Below are 26,567 nucleotides of genomic sequence, written 5' to 3' on the forward strand. Positions count from 1 at the left end.
AAAAATGAAAGTCTTCTGAACGTTATATATTAGACAATGGGAAAACTTGGGAACGTGATCTAAGAATACTGAAGAGGCAAAGTTTGAAAAAACAACAGCCAGACTCTAGTGGATAGAAAGCCAACAACAACTTGAATAGCCTCTCGTAACAAACAAGGTAATCAAAAGCCTGAACGCAAAAGACAGCAGGCCTTGAAGCAGATGTGATACAGCATCATTTAGGATTACCTGGAAAACCATTGCCACCCAGAATAGTCTGTTGATGCGTCCAAGAAAGGCACTGCATAAGAAAGAACAACCATAATGTCTTCTCTGCATAGTAACAGTTCTTAAATAAATAGCCAGTGGACATGGGTAGCATATATCAACACTTCAGCTCACATTTGTACCAAACTTGAGAAAAATACGTCGGGCAAAAGGCCAGTTTCTGGCCAGTTTCTGTAAAGGTATGGGGACCATCTGTGACCATGGCTTGGGTCACACTCACACATATATATTAAATTGATTGAATGAATGAATTGAATGAATGAATGAATGAATGAATGAATGAATGAATGAATGAATGAATGAATGAATAAATAAATAAATGAATAAAAAAATGTATTGGTCACCACCAAGCATGAACACTTAGGTCACAACCAAAGGGTCAGGGCTGAAGCCTCGGCTTGTGAATGCCCTCCATTCTTACATTTCAAAATGTTCTTTTGTCTGACATGTTTGAGACATTTTCCTTATATGAAATACAACAAATGAATAATAGCTAACAACAACAAAGAGCATATGCACATATATATGCATACCTATCTGCTTATGACATACCTACATATATCCATACATGTACATACATATAAGCACATTACATATCCACATACATATGTACACTACACATGCTTACACTTACATACATACATGTATCTGTACACACACATATGTTAAAAAAAGGATTACTTAAGTGTTTATCAAAATAATACTCAACTTACCCATCCTTTTTCCACAGACAGAAATGCACCTACTTTTCGCAGCTGTATTACAGATAGGTTGTTTCCAGTTGAATTGGCCTCTGATGGCATAACGACCCCTGATTATGTATTCAAATCAGTACTAGAGTTGAGGGGGGATGAGGGGGGATGGCATCCCCTTTGAAATAAAAACAGTCAAAATCATCCCCCTGTAAAACTGCCATCCCCCCTTTCCATCCCTTATGTCATTTCATCAATGAATGTGGTTTTACTGCTATTTCAACATTTAGAGTCATCACCAGAAAAATAACTTATTTGACAATTTTCACCTGTTTCAAGTACATTTTCACTTGAAATAAGTAGGAAAATCTGCCAGCGGGACAAGATTTATCTTCTCATTATAAGCAAAAAAATATTTTTCCACTGGCAGATTTTTCTACTTATTTTAAGTGAAAACCTACTTGAAACAGGTAAAAATTGTTGTTTTTTCCAGTGATGAGTCTTGTTTTGAGTGTAATGAGATTTTTTTTACTAAAATAAGACATTTTAACTAGAAATAAGACAAATATTCCTGTTAAGGGCAGCACGGTAGCTTAGTGGTTAGCACTGTTGCCTCACAGCAAGAAGGTCCCCGGTTCGACTTCCAGGCCCGGCAGGGGCCTTTCTGTGTGGAGTTTGCATGTTCTCCCCGTGCTTGCGTGGGTTTTCTCCGGGTACTCCGGCTTCCTCCCACAGTCCAAAAACATGCATATTAGGTTAATTGGTGATTCTAAATTGCCCGTAGGTGTGAGCGTGAGTGTGATTGTGAGCATGGTTTGTGTGTTTATATGTGGCCCTGTGATGGACTGGTGACCTGTCCAGGGTGTAACCCCTGCCTCTCACCTGAAATGAGCTGGGATTGGCTCCAGCAGACCCCCGTGACCCCCCAAGGGATAAAGCGGTTATAGATAATGGATGGATGGATGGATTCTTGTTAAGATTTTGAGTTTTTGCAGTGATCCATTTTACTTATCCTGTGAAGGACAGACGTATATTTATAAGTTCATAAAACTGTTTTTATTTTTGTGTTTTGATGTATTAGATGTAAGCCCAGTGGATATTTAAAGCTTAAAGGCATTTAACTGCTGCTATGTCATTCCTGCAGTATTTTTGCAGGTGTTGTGGTCAGTGCTATTATTTGTAATATATTATATTATTTATAATCAGCACAAATTATCTGTCCCCATATGATAAAATCCACCATCCCCCCTGATTTTTTTTACAACTTGAGTACTGATTAAAATGCATATGCTTAGAAAAAAACAATAATAAAAATAATGTATTCCAGGTTTCCTCCACAACAGCACCCCCTAGTGTCCGCGGGGAGTATCGCCCCCGCGCCTCTGAGCAGCACCAGTGTGAAGATGGCGGAGGGTGAATTGAACGTGGATAGCCTCATCTCTCGGCTCTTAGAAGGTACAACTATCTGATAAGTAATGCGATATTAATATATCGACACAGCCACAACGGTTGAGGTTTAGTGTCTCTAACCTGGGTTTCAGAGTAATGTCACGGTTGACTGGAATACCGCAGGAAAGAGTTAGCTCCCGCCGCTGACGCCAGGCTAGCCTCGGCTAGCGCTAGCCGCCTGTCGTGTTGAAGACTGATTTATGGTCCCGCGTTACACCGACGCAGAGCGTACGCTGTAGGTACGGCGTAGGTTCTGCGTCGATTTAACGCGGAACCATAAATCCGGCTTTATAAACAGTCTACGCCTACATGTTTCTGACAGCTGTTTGCCCAGCGCTACTCCTGGCATTTAATTGATCAGGCCGTGGTGTTTAAGGTGTAATTAAAGTAAATCCCGGGTGGTTTTGGGCTCATTTATTTAGCAGAAAGGGCTGGTAGTCAGGAGGGGCAGGGATGTGTTTGTCTCGGAAACAGACAGTCTAGTTAACACGTTTAAGATAAATAAACTAGAGGGAGACTAAAGTAAAACCTGACCAATAAATCAGCTTTTGTTGTGAGGAAATGTGCGTCAAATAGCAGTATATATATTTACCTATGTAAGGGGATATTGGATGTCTTTATCATACTATTTAAGTGCTTAAGAGTTTATGCTCTGTACCTTTTTTATTTCTCACTTGGTTCACAAGTGACTTTTTCGTGCTCACTTAACTAGAAACTAGAACTAGAAATTAACATTTGATTTGATTTATTTTGTTTTTGTACATGTAAAAAAAACAACACTTCATGAGAAGTTTAAGAAAACAAAACAAAGAATTTCATCCTTTAAAACTTGCTATCTTGATTTACATGTGCCAAAAAAGGAGTAGGAAGAAGTGTAAACTTATTTAGTCCTACCCCCACTCAATAATCATTTAACCTGTGTTTATAAATATCCACACACTGTACTCACACTGCTAAATAACCATATTATTATTAATTATATACTGTAATTATACTCACACACATACTTATACATGCATACATACTTACACATGGGAAGGAACATAGTTCCTTTGGCATCTCCACATACACAAAAACACATCTTCTCTTCACAAACAAGCATGGAGAAGGATCTGCATTAATGCTTTACTGGTGACATTACATGAGCTCCTGAGAAGGAGAAGGAGAATGAGAAGGGGTTTTCTGCTCCCCTGAGGGATATTCTGAGTCAGACCACTAAGGTAAACTCAGATGTCCTTGGCATACTTTCCTCTCTTACCTGAGACGGTCAAGATTTTTTTCTTTTCGTTTTGGGCTTAGGCAGAAGATTTTGTGTGTTTGTTTACCTGACAGACGTGTAACGTGACCATGATGATGCTATTTGTGATCCTGACTAGGGTTAAACAAATATAGCAAGTGGATGGATGAAGTAATTTTTGTCAATCAAGTGTAATTAAAGGTTTAATGGGATACTTCGTTTTTGTAGAGCCGTTGGTTTAAGATCAGTTTTTCTGCCTTCCATCACAAAATTGCCTCTGAGGAATTATTTGACACCCTGTTAGATTTCGGTTCAAGTCAAATTGTGCCTGAAGGGATACGGTAATTCTAGTTAATGAGCACTGAAGTGGAATTGATAACGTCCTGGATGTATAAGTTATCAGAACGACTGGAGATAAGTAACTCTTTAACCATTCCTGAGGAATGGGACTTTAAGTAACTAATAAAATTATAATATTTAATCTTAACAGACCTTATTCAGTTCTTCATCGTGGAAATATATAGTAAAAGTGAGAGACACATCTGTGTTATTCTAAGAGTTTAACTTTGTATTTTCTATCTTTTTGCTGGAAAACACTCACAATATGACTCATGTTTTTCCACTAGGTTTGTTTTTTACAGATTAAATGTAAATTAAATGAAAATATACAAAAAATGAAGGGCCTCAGAATCTGTAATAAACTTCTTTTTGATATTCTGCTCCATTCTGAAACAAAATCACATATGTCGTGTAACATATCATGTTTACTGGCCACTTTCATGCATAGGTTGTGGTTAAATGATGCACTGGAAATTGTATCTTTGTCCTGCTTCCACCCTCTAGATGTGGATTCACAATAATCTCATGAAGGTGCAATTTTTTGAAAATCAGCATTCGATCACTCGCTTCTGAATCAAATCTTCATCAGATTAATCAATGTCATATCTTATGAAATATATGATTTACACCCATACTGAGTTTCATTGGCTGGTCAATCATGCCCATTGAATTGGCAAAAATACTCTCATGTGTTATTGACCAATAAAAATACTGACAAAGATTATTATTATTATCATTATTAATAAGCCAAGTTTTTTGTGTATGCCACAAATCTCTGATTAAATTCTATCACTGTATCAATTCAGAATCTTTCATGTCCACTGAGTGCTGCATCCTAAATTTGAGAAATGTCCACACCTCTGTTATTGCAATAAAAATGTACAGGACATAGTGTAACTTTGACCGGATACATATACAGTCACACGGCTGCATGTGTGCTGTCTCACATAGAGAAGTGCAACAGTTTATGATGGTTGCAAATCCTTGTCATTGCTTCATTTCAGCCTTTGCCCCTCAGTGTTCTTAAGAACATAATCTCTCCTAAAAGAGCCAGCCTGCAGATTGCCAGTGCAAACCGCAAAAGGTTCCGTGTTAAAGCTGAGCAGGCTAAGCATCCAGGCTTAACTCACTCTGCTCTGATGAAGCCTGGAAAGGAGTCCTGCTTCTGCAATTTCATGCTTCATGCAGTGCACATTGTTCAAGTACGCGATAGATGAAGGATAAGTAATAAACCAGCAAGGGTGGTGGAGCCCTCAAATGCTTTACGGCAGTGAGAATCATCCTCTGCAAGGACCCATTTTTCCCTGTTTACTTTAACTGCTCTTTGCTTTGGTTTAATTACATGTCTAAGGAGACAGAGTTTGAAGAGATTCTTCAGTTAGTACTCTTATTTGGGTCTGTATTTATAAATGCTTGGAAAAGCATTCCCTGAGCTTTCAGAATTGTGAAAGAATAAATCCAATTTAACTGCTCCTGTTGGCATTATGTCATTTCTCAGAAACGAAAAGGCAATAGAAAAAGGGTGTCAGCAAACTTCCTCACTGAGTACGATGCATTTGTTTCACTGGGCTCTGCCATCCTTTAATAGACTCCAGTGGGCGTCCAGCTGTGTGGCGATATAGAATTAGTTATATAATTCCTGAGTTGTGGAGTTGCTCATCAGTTTATTTATTATTATTCATTGCAAAAAAAAAAAGTTTTCAGTGTTAGTTTTTATGTTATTTAACTATTTATCTAGGGTTCTGTGGGACACTCTTTTAAATCTCAGGATTACCCATACCATTTACTATTGACCATTTTTACATGCTCAGTTTGTAATTTATGCTACTGTCAGCTGTGTGAAAAGCGCACAACAAATAAAGCGTGGTGGATTGATGAATTTAAAATTTTCGTGCAACTCCCTGTTTCAGCCGACTTTCACCATCGTTGACAATTCTTGCTTTTCTTTTCAGCTTTATATGATAAATCTGAGTTGTGGCCGCAAAGTAGGCTTAAGCTAACAGTGTAAGTACACAGGCAGTAAAACCACTCTGCTGCTGAAGATGCGGGCTGTTCTCATGGCGTAAGCAGTGGCCTTTTTAAGTATGGCTGAGACTTAAGCGGTTAAAAGCTATGGAATCATAACGTCTCCAGTTCATCAGCTTATAAGATGGCTTTGTGGGTCTATTTGAAGATTTTGCTCCTCTGAGTTAGAAAGTTGTTCTGCCATTGCATTCATCTGATGAACTTTGTGGTACAGGGGACTTTCAGTTTTGTTTCATAAGAACTAACTAATAATATCAGAAACACTGACATAGTTTTTCTTTTCTCACCAGTGCGAGGATGTCGTCCGGGGAAGATAGTCCAGATGACAGAGGCAGAGGTTCGGGGCCTCTGCATCAAATCCAGGGAGATCTTCCTCAGCCAGCCCATCCTGCTGGAGCTTGAGGCCCCCCTGAAGATTTGTGGTCAGTTTTTTAATTTTTTTAATTTAGTCCCTTGTTTTAGTACATTTTTTTCACCATATTCTGCCTTTCTTGCTATTTTTATTTCAATTTCTCTCATGATTTCTGTCTTTTGCAACCTAATGTCCAGTAGTGTCCTACTGTAAACTCTGCTGGACTTCTGAATTATACGCTATACGTGCATAAGAATTAAAATAAACTTTATAATCCAAAAATAACCTTTAAAATATAATATAGTTTACTGAAGGATATTTAGGACCTACCAAATTACTTTTTTCCTCCTATTGCTTTAATTGACGCTGCTTCTTTTTTGGTATTTTACCCCTCAAATTGTAATGCAAAAGGACAATTTAATTATAGCTTTGAGAAAAATAATAGAGCACATCTACAGAGTTAAAAACTGAAGTTTTCTTTCAGCTTTCTTTCTGGTCCAGTAATTTGTTTCAGAAGTACTGTGTGTGTGTGTTTGAGCATTGTCATAATGATGTCCACAAATCTTAAACTGGACCATTTACATTTTTAAAGAGCAGCTCATGCAGAAAGGTACATTCTGGCTTTGAAGGGTTGGGAGCACCAAGGGCAGTCTCCCACTCAGCAGAGCAGAGTTTGCCACAAAATCTGGTCTTCCTACCCTCAAGCAACAGCGTATTACTTTGATGCTGCTCAAGAGTTTCTTTTGTAACAAGGCTGGGTAACACTTATACAACTAGGACCACATTTACGTATCTGTTCTTCCTTTGACTTTGCTGCTGGATACTTACATAAACAGAGATTGTACACCACTGGGGCAAAGACACAGTCTAATTCAGGGAGTTTCAAAACAAGCAAAGAAGCCCACATTCACATGTGTGCTCTTATCAACAGCTAAAAAAGCTGGCTGGCTTCTGCGTATCTCAGCAAACACTGGCATACTTAATGTCTTTCCTCAAGTGTAGCATCACAAACAACTCACAGAATATATTTGCCATTCTGAGAGAAAACCTTAACGGGTGTCATGGATACCAGTCTCCCCCTTTACACACATTTGAAACTGTTAAGTATGTTTAATACTGACCGTATCATTATCACATAGTGTGATCTGTTTTGTAGTAAATGCAAAAAAACAACTGTCTCTTTAAAATCCCCAAATGAGCTCTTCCATGTATGCTTGATTCTGAAATGTACACACGTTTGAGGTGGTATTATTTATCACTGTGGGAAAGTTCATGGGCTTTCCTTAACCTCCTTTTTTTCTGAACTTTTAACCCGCGGCCGATGAGCTGCATGTAACCCACTGCCCTGATGCCAGGCCTCCTGAGCACCAGCAGTGAACATGAAGACCAAGCAATGGATGTCCTTAATTATTTAGATTAGGTTCTGTGTTAGCTCGGTATCAAACTTTAATCTCAACCGTTTGGCTTTATAGTTTAGTTGTTTAAAAATGTTTATGCTGTTTTTGCAGTTACATAGATTACAATATTTTGGCTAACAAAAAAACAACAACAAAATATTGTTAGCATGAATCGCTGTGGTTATAATTATCTGCAGTTGGTTCTTTACTGAAAAATGCAGATTGTCATTTAGATTATGCAGTGTAGTGCATAATTCAACAAAATAACATTGCACGGACTTTATAAAATAAATATGTTCAGAAAAAAATAACATATTTTTTCACCTTCAACCACATCCAGGTTTGTTTTAACGCAGTCTTTTCCTTGTTCTTTGTAATAACATTCAGTGGTTCCTAAACCAGTGAAAAACTTGAATAGCACGACAGCCTTTCATGTTCAGATGATGTTTAATGTTCCTCTATCTCATAGACTGATTTCTTTACTTTTTTACATTAATTTTATCATCAAAACTGAACCAATTCTGGTCCTTAAATAAAGGTAATGGTTTACTATGCTTAACTATAGTATACTTTTCTAGATACTTCAGTAATTAGTCAATATTCTTAGGAAATGTAGTTTCTTGGGGGCTAAAAGTTTTCGCTATAACTGCATATGAAAGCTGTAAAAGTTTTGTGGTTTGTGTCCCCCTGTTGCTTTTCAGTCATTTGGTGTGAGACCGCAACAACTTCAAAACTCCAGATCACAGTTAAACATATGTATAATGTGCACAATATAACAATCCAGTTAAGTAGAAACACATGTTGTACTTTATGTACTTGGTTTTAGGAAGATGGCAAAAACATGACGAAGAGTTTTACTTGAAATATGATGTAAAAAAGCACATGCAAGGAACAAATCGCAAACAATCTGAAGAAACGTAAACAAGACTAAATTGTTATTGTTCTGACGGGTTTCCTGCTTCCGCTTTGTTGACGTAATAAACGATGTAGGGTCCTGGCTCTCCGGTGCTCACCAACCAGCGGAAAAGCAGGCCAGTTATTTGTAGAACCTGTTTGGAACTGGCTCTTGCAACAGGCTAGCACCAGCACCGATTTTGAATTGGTTGAAAAGCCACAAAAGTTTCCACTTAACTTGGACTTTATAACAATTATCCTGTATAACCACCTGCTAATTGCAGACGTTTGTTCTCCTCAAATCAGCTCACTGAAGTGAGCCTGATGTGCATTTTCCACGAAGGAAGAGTTCAAAAGTTTGTTTCAGAATAAAGCCAGTCATCTTTAACCAGGAAAAACTGCATTATAGCCACTTTGTGGTTGCCCCTTTTTTCCTCAGTATTTCCAGTCCCATGATTGTATTTATTTATTTTTGGACACATTATTTATTAAGAAGTTACATAAGATTAAAAAGAAAAGGTTTTTTGTTTGTTCTGGATTTATTTTTGTTTTGTTTACACCATATGTACCGTACTATTCATTTATGTTTAACATGAGGCAGAAACAGTTTACAACTAAACTTTCTATTCCAGCTCAGCATGAAACACAGTCCATGGAACAATGACGGGTAATCTTAGCACTAAAAGTACTGGAGCAGCAGAACAAACATTTAATCTGAGTCTCACACTTGCTTTTAAAGTGCAGTTTTAAACTTATAAACGTCTGGGGAGTTTGTCCTCCTCTGGTAGAAGAAGTCTCTTGATTGCCACTGTGAGTAAATCAATTTATCGCAGCACCCAATCAGTTTTTATGTGGGAAACCAGGCATTAATTTAGGACAGATTTGGAAACTTGCAAAGCTTTCCTTTTAATTAAGAAGTCTCTTATTTTCTTGATTAAAGAGTATGGAGTAGATTCCAAATCTGTCGGATAGACTCAGGGTAGATTGGTTCCATATATTCCCCATCTAAGTTGTTAAATCGTAGAATATGACTGTCAGTGGTTTACCAGACAATTCGATTATATTTTATTCGTTCAACCCTCCTGATATACATTTCATTTATACTTGCATACATTTAGGTTTATCCACTTAATTCAATAAGAAGTGACCTTCACTGAGAAATGCTGTCATGGTTGCTGTCTCTAGTACATTGCAGCATCTTTGAAAAAGCCTGTTTAGGATAATTGCTGTGCTTTCTCATTGTAATGATAATTTAATAGCAAGGGCTCTTTTTTCTGCGTTCTTTCAGTGAGAACAGGCAGTCTGAGGTTGGTTAAACGATCTGGAGCAGGCATCAGCAGTAACGTGGCAACAGTTGTACCCCAAGAAGCTCTGCATGCGATCATGTATTGAGATGATGTATCTGCATTGAGACGAGAGGGGCCTGTTAATCTTGATTATGTGCGTGTAAGGGCCGGGACACACCGAACCGGTTATTTGCCGTTGGACGGAGTCGGGCGAGGTCGTGACTCAAGTTGGGTTGGTGTGTCCTGTGCAGTCGTCCGCCTGCGTCCGTGTTCATTTGGCCAATTCGACATGTAGAATCAGACACTAACCATCCAGAGTTAACCGGAAATGACGATGGTAAAATTACTAAACAGTAATGGCACAGACACTACAGTACACTCTATTGTGGCATCGGTTTGGATTGTGTTTGATTGTGTTGTGAAATCCAATATATTTTAATTATTAGCAATCGTATTTTTGATAATTTTTGACTTCTATCAGAAATGATAATACTGACTTATGACATCGGGCTCTGTTCAGAACTCTAGACTAGAGTCATCCTTCATTTCTGGTTGTTCTTCTTTCCTTTTCTTTTTGGGCGACTTAACAGATTAGTGCTGCCTGCAGTTATGGGGACGTATTACGCCTCGCACATGCGCAGAAAGTATGCTCCAGTTGGCGTAGGGTCGGTGTGTCCAGGAGTCATTTTTTGAACAACTCGGGGAAACGGGAGCCGACTTTCAGTTCCACTACTTTTCTGCCGATGGTCGGTTGTCGGGTTGGTGTGTCCCCGCTAGGGATGGGCAGTATGGACAAAAAGATTTATCACGATCATTTCTGGCATTTATCCCGATAACGATAAAAATGACGATAGAAAAAAAACCAATTCAACTCCACCCTTGTAAATATAAATCTATCACCACATTCAGTCTTTGGAACCCCCAAATCACTGCTCTAAAAGAATACTAAATGCTACTAAACTACACCAATTAAATTGAATTAATAAAAACCAATTAAATTAGTACACCTGTACTGCAAAACTGTAATGACTCAAATGAAACAAGTTTGAAATGTAAGAACAGATTCGACATTTAGTCAAACTGCATGGCTTAAACAGTGGGATAACTGTGCAAACAGCAAAAGTACCATTGTCCTTCAAGTTTTCCTAGCTTATAAAATCACAAAGTAGAAAAAAATACAACCTGATAAATTGCACTCACTGTTTTTTTGCAGACTCTGCATATAATAGATGATGTTTGCTCCTCGTCACTCTTTTTAGATCCAAACCAGTTCCAGAGCTGGAGCCGGAGCCTCGTTTAACAACGAGCTCCTCGCTCTCAGATCCGCCATGTTTGTTACACAAAAACGTCATCAACGGGAATTTATCCTTTTTACCGTGAATTTACAAATTCTTACCGTGGGGAATTTTTTTGACGGTTTATCGTGAACGGTAAAATATCGCCCATTCCTAGTCCCCGCCTTGACACAGAGAGAAGAGCTCACTCGCTACACTCAAGAGAGAGCTAAAAACATGATTAAATACTAAATATGTGAAGGGTTCACCAAACAAATGTTACATGTGAGGCCATCTGTGCACCTGGGTGAGCTAAACTTGAAGTTGAAAATCAGAAACCATAACATCTGATGAAAATGTAATTTTCTTTTTCTTTCTTTTCACATTTTTAATTTCATTTTGAAAAGGGAAGTTTTATCCATCAAATTAGACATCTTCTAGCTATACCTAAACAAATGCTCCAACATGCATTGTTTTTAGTATATAGCTGAGGGTTTCCCAGATTATTTTCTATTTCTCTACCTTGTATGACGACTAAGATAAAATCTTTTTTATGCTTTTGGCTTGTAAAACACATCTATGAACAACCACAGGTTTGCATTATTTATTCATTTTAAATGAATGGAAATTCTCCCCACTTCTTCATCCTGGAATGTTACACAGCTGCTGTCAGCTGTTAAACCCTGCAGAAATGGGTTAAATTAAGGGTGTAATCACTTTGATCCCATAATTCTTTGTAATAGGGCATGCAGAGTCTGTAAGATAAGTATTTATCACAACTTCACTTTCATAGCACTAACTTGGCCGTGCAGCTGTGATTGTGAAGTAGGGGATACTTGCTGTGAAACTGCTTTGAGCTGCAGTTTCTGGAACCAGATATTAGTTGAAAAATCAGATGTTTTTCTACCCACCACAGTGCTTTAAACATACGATGTAACAAATATATTTCTGATAAAAAGGTAGTCGCAGCCACCGGGGAACTGTGGACTATATAAAATGAAATGACAATAAAAGTCAGCTGCAAAGCTGAATGAAAGAGGAGTGTTTTATAATCCAGTGTGCCCATGTTTTACCACAGTACTGAGTTATCCCTGCTAAGTCCTGCTCAAGCTGCAATTCACTCACCTCCAGCTGTCATATCAGAGTTCAGGATATGTTTACATGTAGTTTCAAGCATGAATTTGCCCCTACAATACCTTTTTCTTTTTCAAAGCAAACACTGGTAGCTCATATGGACAGCTGTGATTGTGTTGTGTCCATTTCTCTTTTTCTGTTGACACAAGCAAGAATTATTGTATTGTGCCATGACCTCTGTATCTAGTTCTAATTCTGTAGTTCAGCGTGCGTTGCCATTTAACTGCTCATCATCACTTTCCTGTGCAAACTCCAAATCGGTTTCAGATAATCAATTTAAGCTATGTTTTAAAAAGAGTCACTAGTTGCATCAATGTTAAACAACCTGAAGCTGCGTGCCCGGGGAGAGGGGGTAAATAGGAAAGCAAAAATATGGTTTATACTCAAAACAACTGGCCAAGGGCACGAGGAGCACTGAGTATAAGGTAGACCAAAACTTCAGTCAGAATAGTTCTTAACTCATTCATTTGCAAGGAACATGTGCTTTTGCGTCCTAGCATATATACAGAAATAAGTGTCGGCTTGTAGCCATCTATTTTTTGATGCCAGTCGTGGTTTGGGTTTTGGTGTATAGAAATGTGACTGGCGCAGTGAAATTGGGAAATACCGACTAGTTTCACGACCTCGATATGAAGCAACCGTTTTGTTGGTCAGTTTAATCTCAAGGCCAGACAGCTGCGTAGCTTAACAAGGGCTTTTACTTCACTTTAATTTGTATTTGGTGCGATCTCGTAATGAAGCATTTCCTTAAAAAGAGTGTGGCACATAAATTAACATTCCTTCTTGGTTACCATAAAGCCGGTTATTATTGTCCTGTTCTGGTGGGGCTCTCTTCAGTCATCTGTGTCTGGAGCACTTAGCCCAAATTAGAGCGGCTCTTAAGATGGCGCAAAGAGATATAAACGGAAGCAGGTCTTGGCTGGGTGATGAAGTGAGTCTCCACTGCAGAGATCTGGGCTTTCGTGAGAGCAGCTCCAACTCATCACTCCCTGACTGATGTCACAGATAGAAGAGGTCGACCCTAAATCCTGGGAGAACTGTTCAAATTAATGTTAGTTGTGTGCGCTGTATTTTCGTGACTAACCTGGATTGTGAAAGTTCTTTCCCTTGGTCGCTGATTTCCCCTGGCCCACAGCATTGATCTTGTGGACTTTTATCCGGTTCTTGTTTGTATAAATGTCCTTCGGATTGTTGATGCAGCTTCATTAAATCACAGTCACGCTCATGTGTCCCCATCAGCCTTCACGAACTCGGGCGCGGTTCTTAATATCACATCTTCAAAGGTAAAGAAGTAGGTGTTTACCTGTGTGGAAACTAGAACGTTAGTTAAAATCTGAAGTTGATTTATAGTGTAGTGTGTTTAGATCCTATTGCTGCTTTTAGTAATCTTCCTCTTTTACTCACATTTTTTTCTTTTTCCACCATTTGCAAGATTAAACTTCTAAACTGTCAAATTGACGCCTTGTCTTCTCTCTGTTCCCTTTGCCTCCCACACTGTTTTTAGGAGACATCCACGGGCAGTACACAGACTTGTTGAGGCTGTTTGAGTATGGCGGCTTCCCTCCAGAGGCAAATTATCTTTTCCTGGGCGACTACGTGGACAGAGGGAAGCAGTCCCTGGAAACCATCTGCCTTCTGCTGGCCTATAAAATCAAATACCCAGAGAACTTTTTCCTCCTAAGGGGCAACCACGAGTGTGCTTCCATCAACCGCATTTATGGCTTCTATGACGAGTGTAAGTGGAAGGAAAATCAAGCTGCACAAACACAGTTCAGAAGCGCATGAACGAGAATGTGTGGTTTCTACGTGTTTCCAGGCAAGCGCAGGTTCAACATTAAGCTATGGAAGACCTTCACCGACTGCTTTAACTGCCTCCCCATCGCCGCTATTATCGATGAGAAGATCTTCTGCTGCCACGGAGGTGAGGTGTAACACCTGCTCTCATTCCTTTACTACACCTTTAAACTGTTGCCTCTTCATGTTTCAAACTGTTGCCCCAAATCTACAGTGTAAAGCAACCGTTTTATTCACCTGTTTCAGGGCTTTCACCTGATTTGCAGTCTATGGAGCAGATCCGCAGGATCATGAGGCCCACAGATGTGCCTGACACAGGTATTGTTTGAGTCTGCATGTGCAAAGACAAGAAAAAGTGTAACGACCTTGGAACTAAAGGATTCCCTGCATTAACTTGCTAAAATAAGTGATATGATCTCTCATGTCCGTACTGAACACACCCATTAAATAGTCACAGAGCAGGTGATAAAAAAATAAGTGAACCCTTTTGGGTTAAGAGCAGGGAAAAGCTCCTGTGACTCCAAACAAGCCGAGCTTTAAACTTCAACCCGTACAGAGTTTGGGAAGATTTTTTTTTACCTTTCCTCACTTCAGCTCAGACCCATTTGTAGGATATCTTGCGTGAATGGCTCTCATTAGAGCATTGCATCAACAGGTCCACACCAGCTTGGTTGCAGCAGGTGGAGGCTCCTCCACGTTGCTAAAAGCAGTAACTGGTGCCTCAAGTTGAGTTACTAACTTTGTGACAGTCAGTCCAGCCTCTTCTCAACATCCTTGTGAGGGATTTGTTTTAGAGATTGCACCTGTTTATGGGTCAATGATGTGACGCCTATATTTTCTGAAAAGCAGGTTTAAATGGATAAAAGAAATACCAGATATATGAACTACCTGTCCCAAATATGGACTCACTTGAATTTTACAAAAAATACTAGTTATTTGGGATTTTGTTGTTGTTTTAAGCGTCAAAATGTCATGTGGTGCGACCGTCCGACCATGACTCTTGTTTTGAAAACGTATTTGAAATCACTCTAAATATTTTTAAATCAATCTTCTGCCTTATCTGGCATGATTTCTGAAGTGTCTTGTAGTGTGTAAGATTGCAACACATTTGTATTTATATTTCCATCATAATATACAAACAAGGTTTGACTGATGTCCATTTTAGGAAATATCATGTGGCGCGAACATTAAAAAACAACCATTTTTGTATAATACTGAAAACTTGTAAAAGAAAAAAGATGTCAAGATGTTAAGGAAATTAATTTATTTTAATATGAATCATGGTTGCACCACATTACCTTTTTTTAGGCTAGTGCCAATTCATCTTGACAAAAAACTCTGAAATCACTTAATTTAAAATGTTTATATGAATGTATGTGTACACAAAATTCTTAATGTTTGAACTACTGCAATAGATGTTCTTTTTTTAAATTATTTTAAAATTGTCCTGTTGAAAATCCTTATTCGTCATTGACTCCAGTTCACACAGGACTCATGTTGCCCCATTACAACCCTGTTCCTATGTACCAAGATGGATGTTGGGATGAAGTGTTCTGCTGTTCTGACTAAGAACTGACTGTGTGAACGGAGCTTTAGTTTCGTCAGCAGCACTGTGAATATTCAATGTTTATGTTCAATAAATGTACCTGATAGCTAATTAATACAGAAAATCTGTTAATTCCAAGTGTTTACGTTTTGTTTCTCGCCACTTTGTGAGAGAGGGTCTTCTGTGTCTCCTTCATTGACGCTGTCTTTTCAACGCTCCCTGGGTTTATATGTGCTGTTCTCAGTTTCTGCTCTCCGTCCGTGTCCACCAGGCCTGCTGTGTGACCTGTTGTGGTCCGATCCAGATAAGGATGTACAAGGCTGGGGGGAGAACGACCGCGGGGTCTCCTTCACCTTCGGGGCAGATGTGGTCAGCAAGTTCCTAAACCGCCATGACCTGGACCTCATCTGCAGAGCCCATCAGGTAATGAGGAATGACAATAAGATGACCTTCCTGTTTTTAATCATGTCTCATAAATACAAGCACTTGTTCATTTCAGCGTACGTTTCTCTCTGTTGAAATTGTTTTCAAACCAGAATGACAAGGCACTTTGTGCTCATGAGTTCCTGTTAAATGGACCAGATCTTATTTCATACATTGATTCACATGTAGGTGGTTTTGTGTGGTCAGTCTTTGCAGAGAAGGTTGGTTTCTGGTTTTTGCTGAGGATTTGTTGGTCTTGGTATTGATCGCCGTAGGCGTTGATGTAATGTCATGTCTTCAAACAGGTTGTGGAGGATGGTTATGAGTTCTTTGCCAAACGCCAACTGGTCACACTTTTCTCTGCTCCAAACTACTGCGGGGAGTTCGATAATGCAGGCGGCATGATGAGTGTTGATGAATCCCTCATGTGCTCCTTCCAGGTAGTCTGATATCTATTAGGGCATGTGATATTTTTCATGTCATTTCAGGGGAAAAAAAAGAAAAACATCACTCACTCTCTGCTTTTCTCTGTCTCTTAAGATCTTAAAGCCCTCGGAGAAGAAGGCCAAGTACCAGTATGGCGGCGTAAATGCTGGCAGGCCCGTCACCCCACCCCGCACCGCCCAAGCCCCAAAGAAGAGGTGAACCCTCAGCCATGACCCCTGCCCCCCAGCCCGTCTTACCCCCCCCCGGTCTGCCACTGAGGCAACCCCTGTAAACACCCGCTGTAGAGTGAAGATACTGGGCTTATCTAGGTGCCCAAATCTTTCTCCTCTTCCTCCCCAACTCCCTCTTCAATTCCACTGACAGCTCTTTTCTTAATGTGTATGTGTACATAACTTTGCTGTGACCAGTCTGTTTTATTATTATTATCATTATTTTTGCCTGTTTGTTCAGATTTTTTATATTATTAACAGTCTTTTTGGTGGTTTTACTTCTAATGCTATGTGAGATTTTCTGAGGTTTTTGCATTCTGTAAAGACGTGACGTGACGGAGAGACAACAAATCTCTTTCAGTTGTTCGGAAATGATAAACCAGATTGAACATTATTTTGCCTTGACCTCCCAAGAAACAGGGAGGATCCTTTGTAGGTGTTTCATTTAGGACTATGGTTTGTGAGCAGAGCAGAATCCACAAACATAAACATTTATTACTTTATAAACTTTAGATATTGAACCTTTGTGGATCCCTCCATTAGTTGCATAGAATGTGAACATACCAGCTTTAAAAGAATATAAATGCTAAATCACACAGCACGTGATTTAGCTGAACATAACGTCCTCTGGGCATCGATTTCTCTGCTCTGTTATCCCTCTCTGTGCCTCGACTACTCCCACACAGAAAAACACGCCGCTTTACTGACAAAGCTGGTATTGAGCGCTTCCTTAATCTATTTATGATTCCTTCTAATAACGAGAATTTCCCCTGGACTAATCTTCTTGTTTTGATATGAGAGCCGAGAGTTTTTGATTACTCTGATTTTAATGAGACAGTTATGGATTTCAGAGCAGCAGGTAAACGTGTTTATAGAATTGTGCTTTGTAAATCTGAGACTGAAGGAAAAGAAATGTGGCACGCTTGGTTGTAGTTTTGCAAGAATCGGACTTATCAAGTATTAAAAATGTAATGCAAGACAAGCCTCACAAAATCCTCCATAATCTTAGATCTGTTTAGTGCAGTGAGCATGTAGCACTCCGAGAGAAAAAAAAAAGTTTGCTTTTTGAAGCTTGGAGTGAATTGCCAGCCTTAATCTCCTATCACCCAATCTGTTGAGGTTCAGGGTGTGAAAACTGGTGAATGTGGGTGGAAGTCGAGGCTGCTTTAGAAAGGCTGGGTGATTGTGTTGCCACCTGGTGTGTAAATACTGCACTACAGCGCAAAATATTGCACGTCCCATGTTTTGTAAATTTGAAAAGTATAGGAGGATGGGCTTGTCATTACATCGCCAGTCAGTTACTGTCATGAGGTACCACAGTTACCCTTAGCAACAGTAAATCTGGTGAATGTCACAACTTCGGTTTGCTGCAGATGCAGTTAAAACTTTAAGGAAAATAGTTGCCTCTTTTACCGTTTTCTTTTTGTTTTTATTTGCTTTGTTGTTTTGGATGTGTCTGTTGTTTTTACTTTGTTCTCCATTCACATCGTTTACTTTGAATTCACTTAATTTATTTCCTTAATGAAGGTAAGATAAACAAAAAGGTGTTATCAAAAGTTGTTTTGCAATTTGTACAAGTTTGTTTGAAAGTATATACATTCAATAAAATGGATGGAACCTAAACTTTGTGTTATTTTGTGTTTTGAATAATGGAATTGGAAATCAATGAAATGCAGAGGAGTGGTTTAATTGAATATTCTGGGCTGACCTGGTTAAGGAGATCAGGTAACTTGACCTTTTAGATGCTTAGTGTCCCAGTTCAGAGCGGTCTGCGTTGGCCCCCAGTACAGCCAGATGATCAGCGGAAGGAGAAAACACCCAAGTGGAGGTGACAATACCCAAGCAAAGGCAAAACACACTGCCGCTCTTAAACAGAAGAGTGTAGTAGATGATGTTCTGAAACCTGAACCTGAGTTCTGAGAATATAAACTGTTTCAATACCATAAAATGATACAATGCTTTTTTCCTCTAATAATAAATCTGTCTGATTGTCTGCAGCTGCTACCTCAGTGTCTTCAAAGCCTTAGCGGTCATGTAGTAGGTGTGATCAAAGCAAGGCTTTCTCTTCTCTTTTCTGCATCTTAAAGATTGATGTGGTTGTAATTCTTCAATATTTAAAGTCAATATATGTATGAATGATCTTTGGATGCACTGAAGAAGTGATTCTAAATGTCAAAACATCCGGAAAATATGTTAACAAGACCCCTACGTATAAAATCAGCTAAGAATATCCCACAAGTTAACATTACTGTTTACTGAGGCGTACTCTAAATAAGACCATTTTATTTTATTCACACACACACATGTGAATTGGTCTCCTGGAGAAGCTATCAAAAGCTTATGGTAGGAGCCAATGAACATAAATATATACCTGCTGTACTTTACTGCCCTTACTTTTCAACATGTGCTTTTTATTATTTTACCTCTTTTCTTATCATTTTAATTCACTTTATTTGTTATTTACTGTTTAATTGTGTCTTGCTGCTTTTAATGTTGATGTAAAGCACTTTGAATTAACTCGTTGAATTGTGCTATACAAATAAACTTGCCTTTCCTTACCTTGCCTAACTATGAGTCAAACTCAGTTATAAAGCTTTTTTTTTAATATGTAATTGATTATTCCATTTAAAAAGCACAGGAAGCTTGATAGCCAAGACATTTAATTTTTGATTGATTTGTAGTCTGCATTACTTGTGCTGCTGAAGCAAATACTGCAGCAAGACTAACACTAGTGAGAACTTTTTCAAAACAAGAGCACAAGATTGAAATGTGTAATTCGCCCTCCAAACAGGTGGGGGCGACATAGATCCAGATAAACGGCCTCTGCGGCGGCACTGACCGATGGGTCAAATCAGTGGTTAGTGCGCAGGCGCAGCAGCTGCTGCTCAACCAGGAAGTAGCCCAGAGCTAAAATGATTTATGAAGAGTCGTTTGAGCTGTGAGACTGATGTCTTTAAACAAAAAAAATCTATTTAATGTCCCAGCTTTACCTTAGCGAGCGACATGTGTGAATGTAAATGCAGGATGACCGATGTTGACAAGTGTAAAGTTCAGAGCAGGTAGAGTTGTCATAGCTGTAACATTGTTTCATAAGAGTAAGAGGCTTTAACTGCATTTTTAAACTGTTACTATGCTATAATCATATAACAACAGCTGTCAGCTCTGCATGGTTGCGTTTTTTTATTGTTTTCCTCATTCTAGTAAAAAAAATACGACAGCGCATAAAGACAATATTTAATCTGTGATTTATTAAATGGGCATTCAAACTAAACTGTCAAACATCTAATATACAGTAATAGCATAATTTATGTGCTTGTATTAAGTTTTGAGGATGTAATTAGTTATTTTGCCTTAAATTACTGGAACATGAACTAGAGCTGCAGCATATGGTAACTGAATTTATTCACTTATGGAAATAACAATAACTGGAAACTTCTTTGAATGTCATATCAAGCAGGTTTTGTCAATGTAATCAATCCGATATCTCGAGAAAGAATCTTCACATATATACAACAATACTTTATATCATATATTTTACCATTACAGAAGATTGTCTTGGCTTCAGATATCGCTCACATATGTCTTTTTCCATTGTTATGATACGTTTTCTAAAGTAAAATTGTATATTATCAATATGGTAATACTAAGCATACGCTGTGGTTAATTAGTTATGCACGTTACCCATGTCAGTTTTCTTATTTCAGTAGATTGTTGATTATTACCCTTACATAAAACGCATCTCACTTGTATCTTCAAACCCCCAGGCTGAACAAAAGCTCAGACGGAGATTGAATGGCACCACCTCCAACACTTGTCCCACACTGATGCCTCTACAATGATCCGTGGAAAAGCTCAAGCCCTGAGTGAAGAATGGCAAGGTTTAGGCGCAAGACTTGCATCACATTAATTGCCTTGGCGTTGCTCATACTCATCATAACTGTGGTCTTAAAGGCGCTCGAACCTGAAGACCCTCCTTTCGGCGGCCCAGACGGCTTTGAGCTGTTTCCAGACATAAACCATGACCCACAGATCCACAGAGACGTGGAGAAAAAACCAGAGAAGATCAAAATGAACGACTCAGCTCAGTCTGTCAGGGATGCAGAGCTTGAAGCCACGCTGAGGAAGTACCCTCCTCCAAACTACTACCTCCATGCTTTCTACTATGTGTGGTATGGAAACCCCAAGTTTGATGGCAAATACATCCACTGGGACCATCCACAGCTACCACACTGGGACTTTAAGGTGGCTCAGGGATATCCACAAGGAAGACACAGCCCCCCTGATGATGTTGGAGCCAACTTTTACCCATCTTTAGGGGCGTACAGTTCCAGGGACCCCTCTGTCTTAGAGTCTCATATGCAGCAGCTGCGAACAGCAGCCATCGGTAAGACAAAAGTTAATTAAACTTGTACCTAAAGTGTAATCAGTCACTCAGTTTGTCATCTCAAAGTTTCACATTTACCGTTTTTTTGGAATTTATGTAGTACTTAACAGCACTCTGGGACCTTATCTGCTAACTATAACCCCAGTTCCCAAAAAGTTAGGGTGCTGTGTTAAATGTAGATAAAAACAGAGTGCAATGATTTGCAAAGCTCATAAACCCATATCTTATTCCCACTAGAAGATAAACTTTTTTGAAATTTAATGGAAAATATTCGCTCATTTTAAATTTGATGTCAGCAACACATCTCAGAAAAGTTGAACAGGAGCAACAAAAGGCTGGAATGATTCAGTCATACATCCCTTGATGCACTCGGATGCACTTCTGTACCTGGGCTCATTAGGGGTTTGGGGTCTTTCAATTTGAGACCCCGTCTCCCAGGCAAACCGGCTTGAAGTGATCAATTCCCAGCCTGAATCCAAGTAGCACTAACCCATGGCCCTCATGATCCAAAGCCATCTTGAGGCCTTTTCTGCAGCTTGTGCAGTCTTGTTGATGGCTTTCCTTATGGGCAGTACTCCAGTTGTAAAAATAATTCAGGGGGGATGGTGGATTTTATCATATGGGGACAGATAATTTGTGCTGATTACAAATAATATAATATATTACAAATAATAGCAGTGACCAAAACACCTGCAGAAATACTTCAGGAATGACATAGCAGCAGTTAAATGCAGCCTTCTGTAAACTTTAAATATCCACTGGGCTTACATCAAATACATCAAAACACAACAATAAAGAACAGTTTTCTGAACTTATCAATATGACTCTGTCCTTCACAGGATAAGTAAAATGGATCACTGCAAAAACTCAAAATCTTAACAAGAATATTTGTCTTATTTCTAGTTAAAATGACTCATTTTATAAAAAAAAAATCTCATTACACTTAAAACAAGACTCATCACTGGAAAACACAAAAATTGTCACCTGTTTCAAGTAGATTTTCACTTGAAATAATTAGAAAAATCTGCCAGTGGGACAAGATTTTTTTGCTTGTAATAAGAAGATAAATCTTGTCCCACTGGCAGATTTTCCTACTTATTTCAAGTGAAAATGTACTTGAAACAGGTGAAAATTGTCAAATAAGTTATTTTTCTGGTGTTATTTTTCTGGTGATGACTCTAAATGTTGAAATAGCAGTAAAACCACATTCATTGATGAAATGACATAAGGGATGGAAAGGGGGGATGGCAGTTTTACAGGGGGGATGATTTTGACAGTTTTTATTTCAGGGGGGATGCCATCCCCCCCTCAACTCGAGTACTGCTTATGGGGGCCCCAGTGATGCAACAGGTCAATAGCATGAATGGGTTGAAAAAGACCGTTTCATAGAGTCAGTGCCACTCAGATGCAACGATGGGCAGAGGTTCACCAATTAAAATGGTAAAGTATTTGCAAAATACTTTAAAGCTCAAAAGAGTCAGAGAATCAGGAGGAATCTCTGTGCACAGGGGACAAAGCCATGGATCAAAACTGGATTTTTTTTTATCTTTGGGGTCTTGGACAGCAGTGCATTTAAAAACATCCATGATTTTCTACTGGAAATCACTGCATAGACTCTGCACTTCCAGACATCGCTGTCTGTGAGCACAGTTTATGCTGCAATCCACATAAGCAGCTTATGGCTCTATCATGCACAGAAGTAGCCATATCTGAACACGAGTACACTGCCATCTTCTTTGGGCCAAAGCTCATCTAAGATGGTCTGAGGCAAAAGGGAAAGCTGCGGGACTATCTTGCTAGTCATCAGCGCTGAGTTTAAAAGCCTGTGTCTCTGATGGCATGAGGTTGGATGAGTACAGTACATATGGCACGGGCAGTTCTTTCAGGGATGGCCTTGTATTCCAGCAAGACTAAACCTCACTGTATCCATCTAGGTGCTGAATTGGCCTGGCTTCAGTCCAGATTCTTCACCAAGAGGAAACATTTGCGTATCATGAAACAAAAACTGTGAAGAAGAATGGGGCAAACCTTCCACTACTAAAACTCCAGCAACTAGTCATCTCACTTAGCAGATGTTTACACTTTTAAAAAGTGGAGGGAAAGCTATTAAAACTTGTTTTTAATCATTTTGCTGCCCTCAAATTCAAAATGAGCTAATATTTGCCCATGAAATGGCAAAATGCCTCAACATCTACTTTGTTTTTTTTCCAATGAGAATATAATATATTATAATATATATAATATAATATAAGTTAGATAGATATGGAGATATGGAAAACATTGCATTTTGTTTTTATTTGCATTTTACACTGCGTCCTAACAGTTTTTGGAACTGACGTATGTCATGGCAGAGGAAACTGAAGCCCTAATTAGACCTGAGTGATCTGATCACATGTAGAGAGCATGTGTTCACAACTGGCACTAACATGCATGTTCACAAATGTCTCAAGTGACAAATTAAGATCGGGTCTGACGACCCCTGACGTCCATGCAAATAAAGAACACAATTTCCACCTGCAAAGATGGGGACCATTGCTGTGTTTTTAACTGCAGGAGGCAGTAATGCACTACACTGAGCCTCGTCAGGAGGATCTGGCTGCAGACTGTGGAGAAAGTGGAGCTCCACTCTTGACTAGAAACATGTGACCACTCTGGAGCCAGTGCTCCATTTACAGAGGCTTAAACCCAGGTTCGAGTCCTGACCTTTGATCTTTTACACCATCGTGTAGGCAAAAACAAACAAAATCTGGTTGTGCAGATGGAGCCTTGAATGCATTGTTTGTATATACTGCTGAAATTATGTGACCACATCTGATTGTAATTTTTACACTTGTATTTGAGATTGGATCCCTCAGGTTGGATTTTAAAAAACCAAGAGTACAAAGGGCTTAAGAAACTGAGGAGGAGGAAATGAGAGTAACTTCCAACTCCTCTCTGCTAAAAATTGCAATAGTTCATGGCCCTGTTGAACATGTCCTAATGTTATGAAGCTAAAAACATCAAATAAAGCTTGTAGAGCACACAGCCCGCAGCCACTGCTCTTTCATTGTTGATGAGGGAAAGGCATGCTCTTGATTATAGTTCTAAGACATAAGAACAGAATACGCCTAAATCTTTGAGGGTTAACCTTTTGAGAAATTCTGATGTGGGCAAGAAAATAGTTGTATGAACCTGCTGAGTTGTCTGAGATCAGGTTCCTCTAAAATCTCCTCTGTTGTCTGTTCTCAGGTGTCATCGCTGTTTCCTGGTATCCTCCCAAGACCAATGATGACAACGGTGAGCCCATAGATGAGATTGTGCCTTTGTTGTTGGAGGTGGCACATAGGTACCACATTAAGGTGTGTATAAGCACAGCTGTGAGTTTGTTTTTCTTTCATCGTCATTGGAAGTTGCTCAATATTAGGTTGAAAAACAAAAGTGAAACAGAACATTTGTCTCGGTGTTTCTAATTTTCTGTCTTTGTTATGTTTCTAGGTCACTTTTCACATTGAGCCATATAAAGGAAGAGATGAAGTCAACATGCGCACTAATGTCAAATACATCATTGAAAAGTGAGCTTGGCTGTGCTTCCTCACGGCAATCATTGTTTTATTTATTTATTATCCCTGTGTTATCAGTTTAATTGCACCCTTATCTTTATTTAATATTAGTCTCTATTTCCTCAGATACGGAGAGCATCCAGCATTTTTCAAATACCGCACAAACACTGGCAAACTTCTTCCACTTTTTTATGTGTATGACTCGTATCTGATGAACTCGGAGCAGTGGAAGAAGCTGCTGAAACACACGGAGAGCAGCAGCATCAGGGACACCCCGTATGACGCCATCTTCATCGCCCTGCTGGTTGAGGACAAACACAAGAGGGATATCGTGACTGCAGGGTTTGATGGAGTCTACACCTACTTTGCCACTAATGGGTTTTCCTATGGCTCCACTCAGCGTAACTGGGGCTCCATTAAAGCTTTTTGTGAAGACAACAACCTGATATTCATTCCAAGTGTGGGGCCAGGATATATTGACACGAGCGTTCGACCCTGGAACTTTCAAAACACTCGAAACCGCATCAATGGCAAGTATTATGAAACCTCTCTGAGTGCAGCGTTAGAAGCCCGGCCTGATTTCATCTCTATCACATCTTTTAACGAGTGGCATGAGGGGACTCAGATTGAAATGGCAGTTCCTAAAGCCAGTCAAACTGTGTATCTGGACTATCTGCCCAATAAACCAACTATCTACCTGGAAATAACTCGCAAATGGGGAGCGATATTTGGTGGTGAGCGACGAAGATGGCAGGACTGATCGAATAGATTAAATGACAATAAAGTGTAACTTTATCTGCAGAAAATGTGACAAAACACAAATGATGAATACTTGTATGATAAAAAACCAAATGATTGGCAGAGTTGACTACTTCATTATAATTTTGGCTGCAGTGTTGTCTGCGGTCTCAGATAAATTACTTTCAATTCACCTATTGTCTTATTATTTGTCGTTTACAGACCATACACATTTAGATATGATTCATGGCTGTCCTCGCATAACCTGAATAGAAGTGAAATATGTCACCGAGAGGAGAGAAGGCGGTTGGCATCTGCCTTTAATACAAGTCAAACTTGCTCTTTCAGGTTCCTTCCCGGCTAAAGGATTAACTCCCTTTAACTTGTTGATGCAGGTAGCCGATGAGTGACAGGATCGCAGCTTTGTCCTTTCTTTCCTTTTCTTTGTTAGTTCACCGTCTCATGAATGCTGTGTGTGTTGTCATGGTATCAAAGTGGTTGCATGAGTCACCGGAATAAACTGATCAGATATTGGAACTGCATTGCTGCTTATATTTGTCTTCTCAAGTTCACATCACAAACCAGATCTATGCGTGGACTGTGACAGGATTTTCTTTATTACACCATAAAATGTATTTGAAATGAAGCAGATGAATCACTATTGGCTGTAAGAGAAATGGCCTAAGAAGTATTTCCTATAATGTCTTATTCGCTTTATCTAGCGTCTTATTAATATTTGAGTTAATAGTAGATGACTTTACTGTTGGTGCTTTCAAAATCAAGGACATCAACACGATGCAATGTATAATAAAGTCACAATAAGAGTTGTTTTTATTAGATAAGGCTATGGATGAGCTGTAAACTGGGTAACGTAAAGGCCTAAAAGATAAATAGGGGATAAGTGAGGTGGAATAATTGGGTTAAGACAGGGATCAGCAACCCGCGGCTCCGCCGTAGTGGCTCCTGTAGCTTTTTGCAAAATGTTTGACCTTTTTTTTCCTTTTTTCTCTTTTTCTTTTTTCTTTTTTTCTTCCTTTTTCCTTTTGCTTTTTAATCTCGACATTCTGACTTTTTTCTCGACATTTCGACTTTTTTCTCGAGATTGTATTTCAACATTAATCTCGACATTCTGACTTTTTTC

The 26,567-nt window shown here is 39.1% G+C and overlaps 2 protein-coding genes across 3 annotated transcripts; both read left to right on the top strand.

Annotated features, from left to right (window-relative positions):
* The first annotated feature begins 2,331 nt into the window (after positions 1 to 2,331).
* Positions 2,332 to 18,368, top strand: LOC133461943 (serine/threonine-protein phosphatase PP1-beta catalytic subunit-like). The gene is made up of 8 exons (XM_061742973.1): positions 2,332 to 2,414; positions 6,300 to 6,431; positions 13,851 to 14,081; positions 14,163 to 14,267; positions 14,387 to 14,458; positions 15,958 to 16,109; positions 16,415 to 16,549; positions 16,650 to 18,368. Exons 1-8 carry the CDS (start codon positions 2,363 to 2,365, stop codon positions 16,752 to 16,754), a joined length of 984 nt encoding a protein of 327 aa, XP_061598957.1. The 5' UTR covers positions 2,332 to 2,362; the 3' UTR covers positions 16,755 to 18,368.
* A 1,262-nt stretch (positions 18,369 to 19,630) lies between these two features.
* manea (mannosidase, endo-alpha) lies at positions 19,631 to 26,487 on the top strand. Of its 2 annotated transcripts, none has more exons than XM_061742982.1 (5): positions 19,631 to 19,824; positions 20,530 to 21,149; positions 24,378 to 24,487; positions 24,624 to 24,700; positions 24,815 to 26,487. In XM_061742982.1, the coding sequence occupies exons 2-5, from the start codon at positions 20,636 to 20,638 to the stop codon at positions 25,446 to 25,448; spliced, it is 1,335 nt and encodes a 444-aa protein (XP_061598966.1). In that variant the 5' UTR covers positions 19,631 to 19,824; positions 20,530 to 20,635; the 3' UTR covers positions 25,449 to 26,487. The 2 variants fall into 2 exon arrangements, with proteins under 2 accessions (XP_061598966.1, XP_061598967.1); XM_061742983.1 differs by lacking the exon at positions 19,631 to 19,824 and adding an exon at positions 19,950 to 20,154.
* Positions 26,488 to 26,567: the final 80 nt, after the last annotated feature.

This window comes from Cololabis saira, chromosome 16 (genome assembly GCF_033807715.1).
Source record: "Cololabis saira isolate AMF1-May2022 chromosome 16, fColSai1.1, whole genome shotgun sequence".
Taxonomy (NCBI): Eukaryota; Metazoa; Chordata; class Actinopteri; order Beloniformes; family Belonidae; genus Cololabis; species Cololabis saira.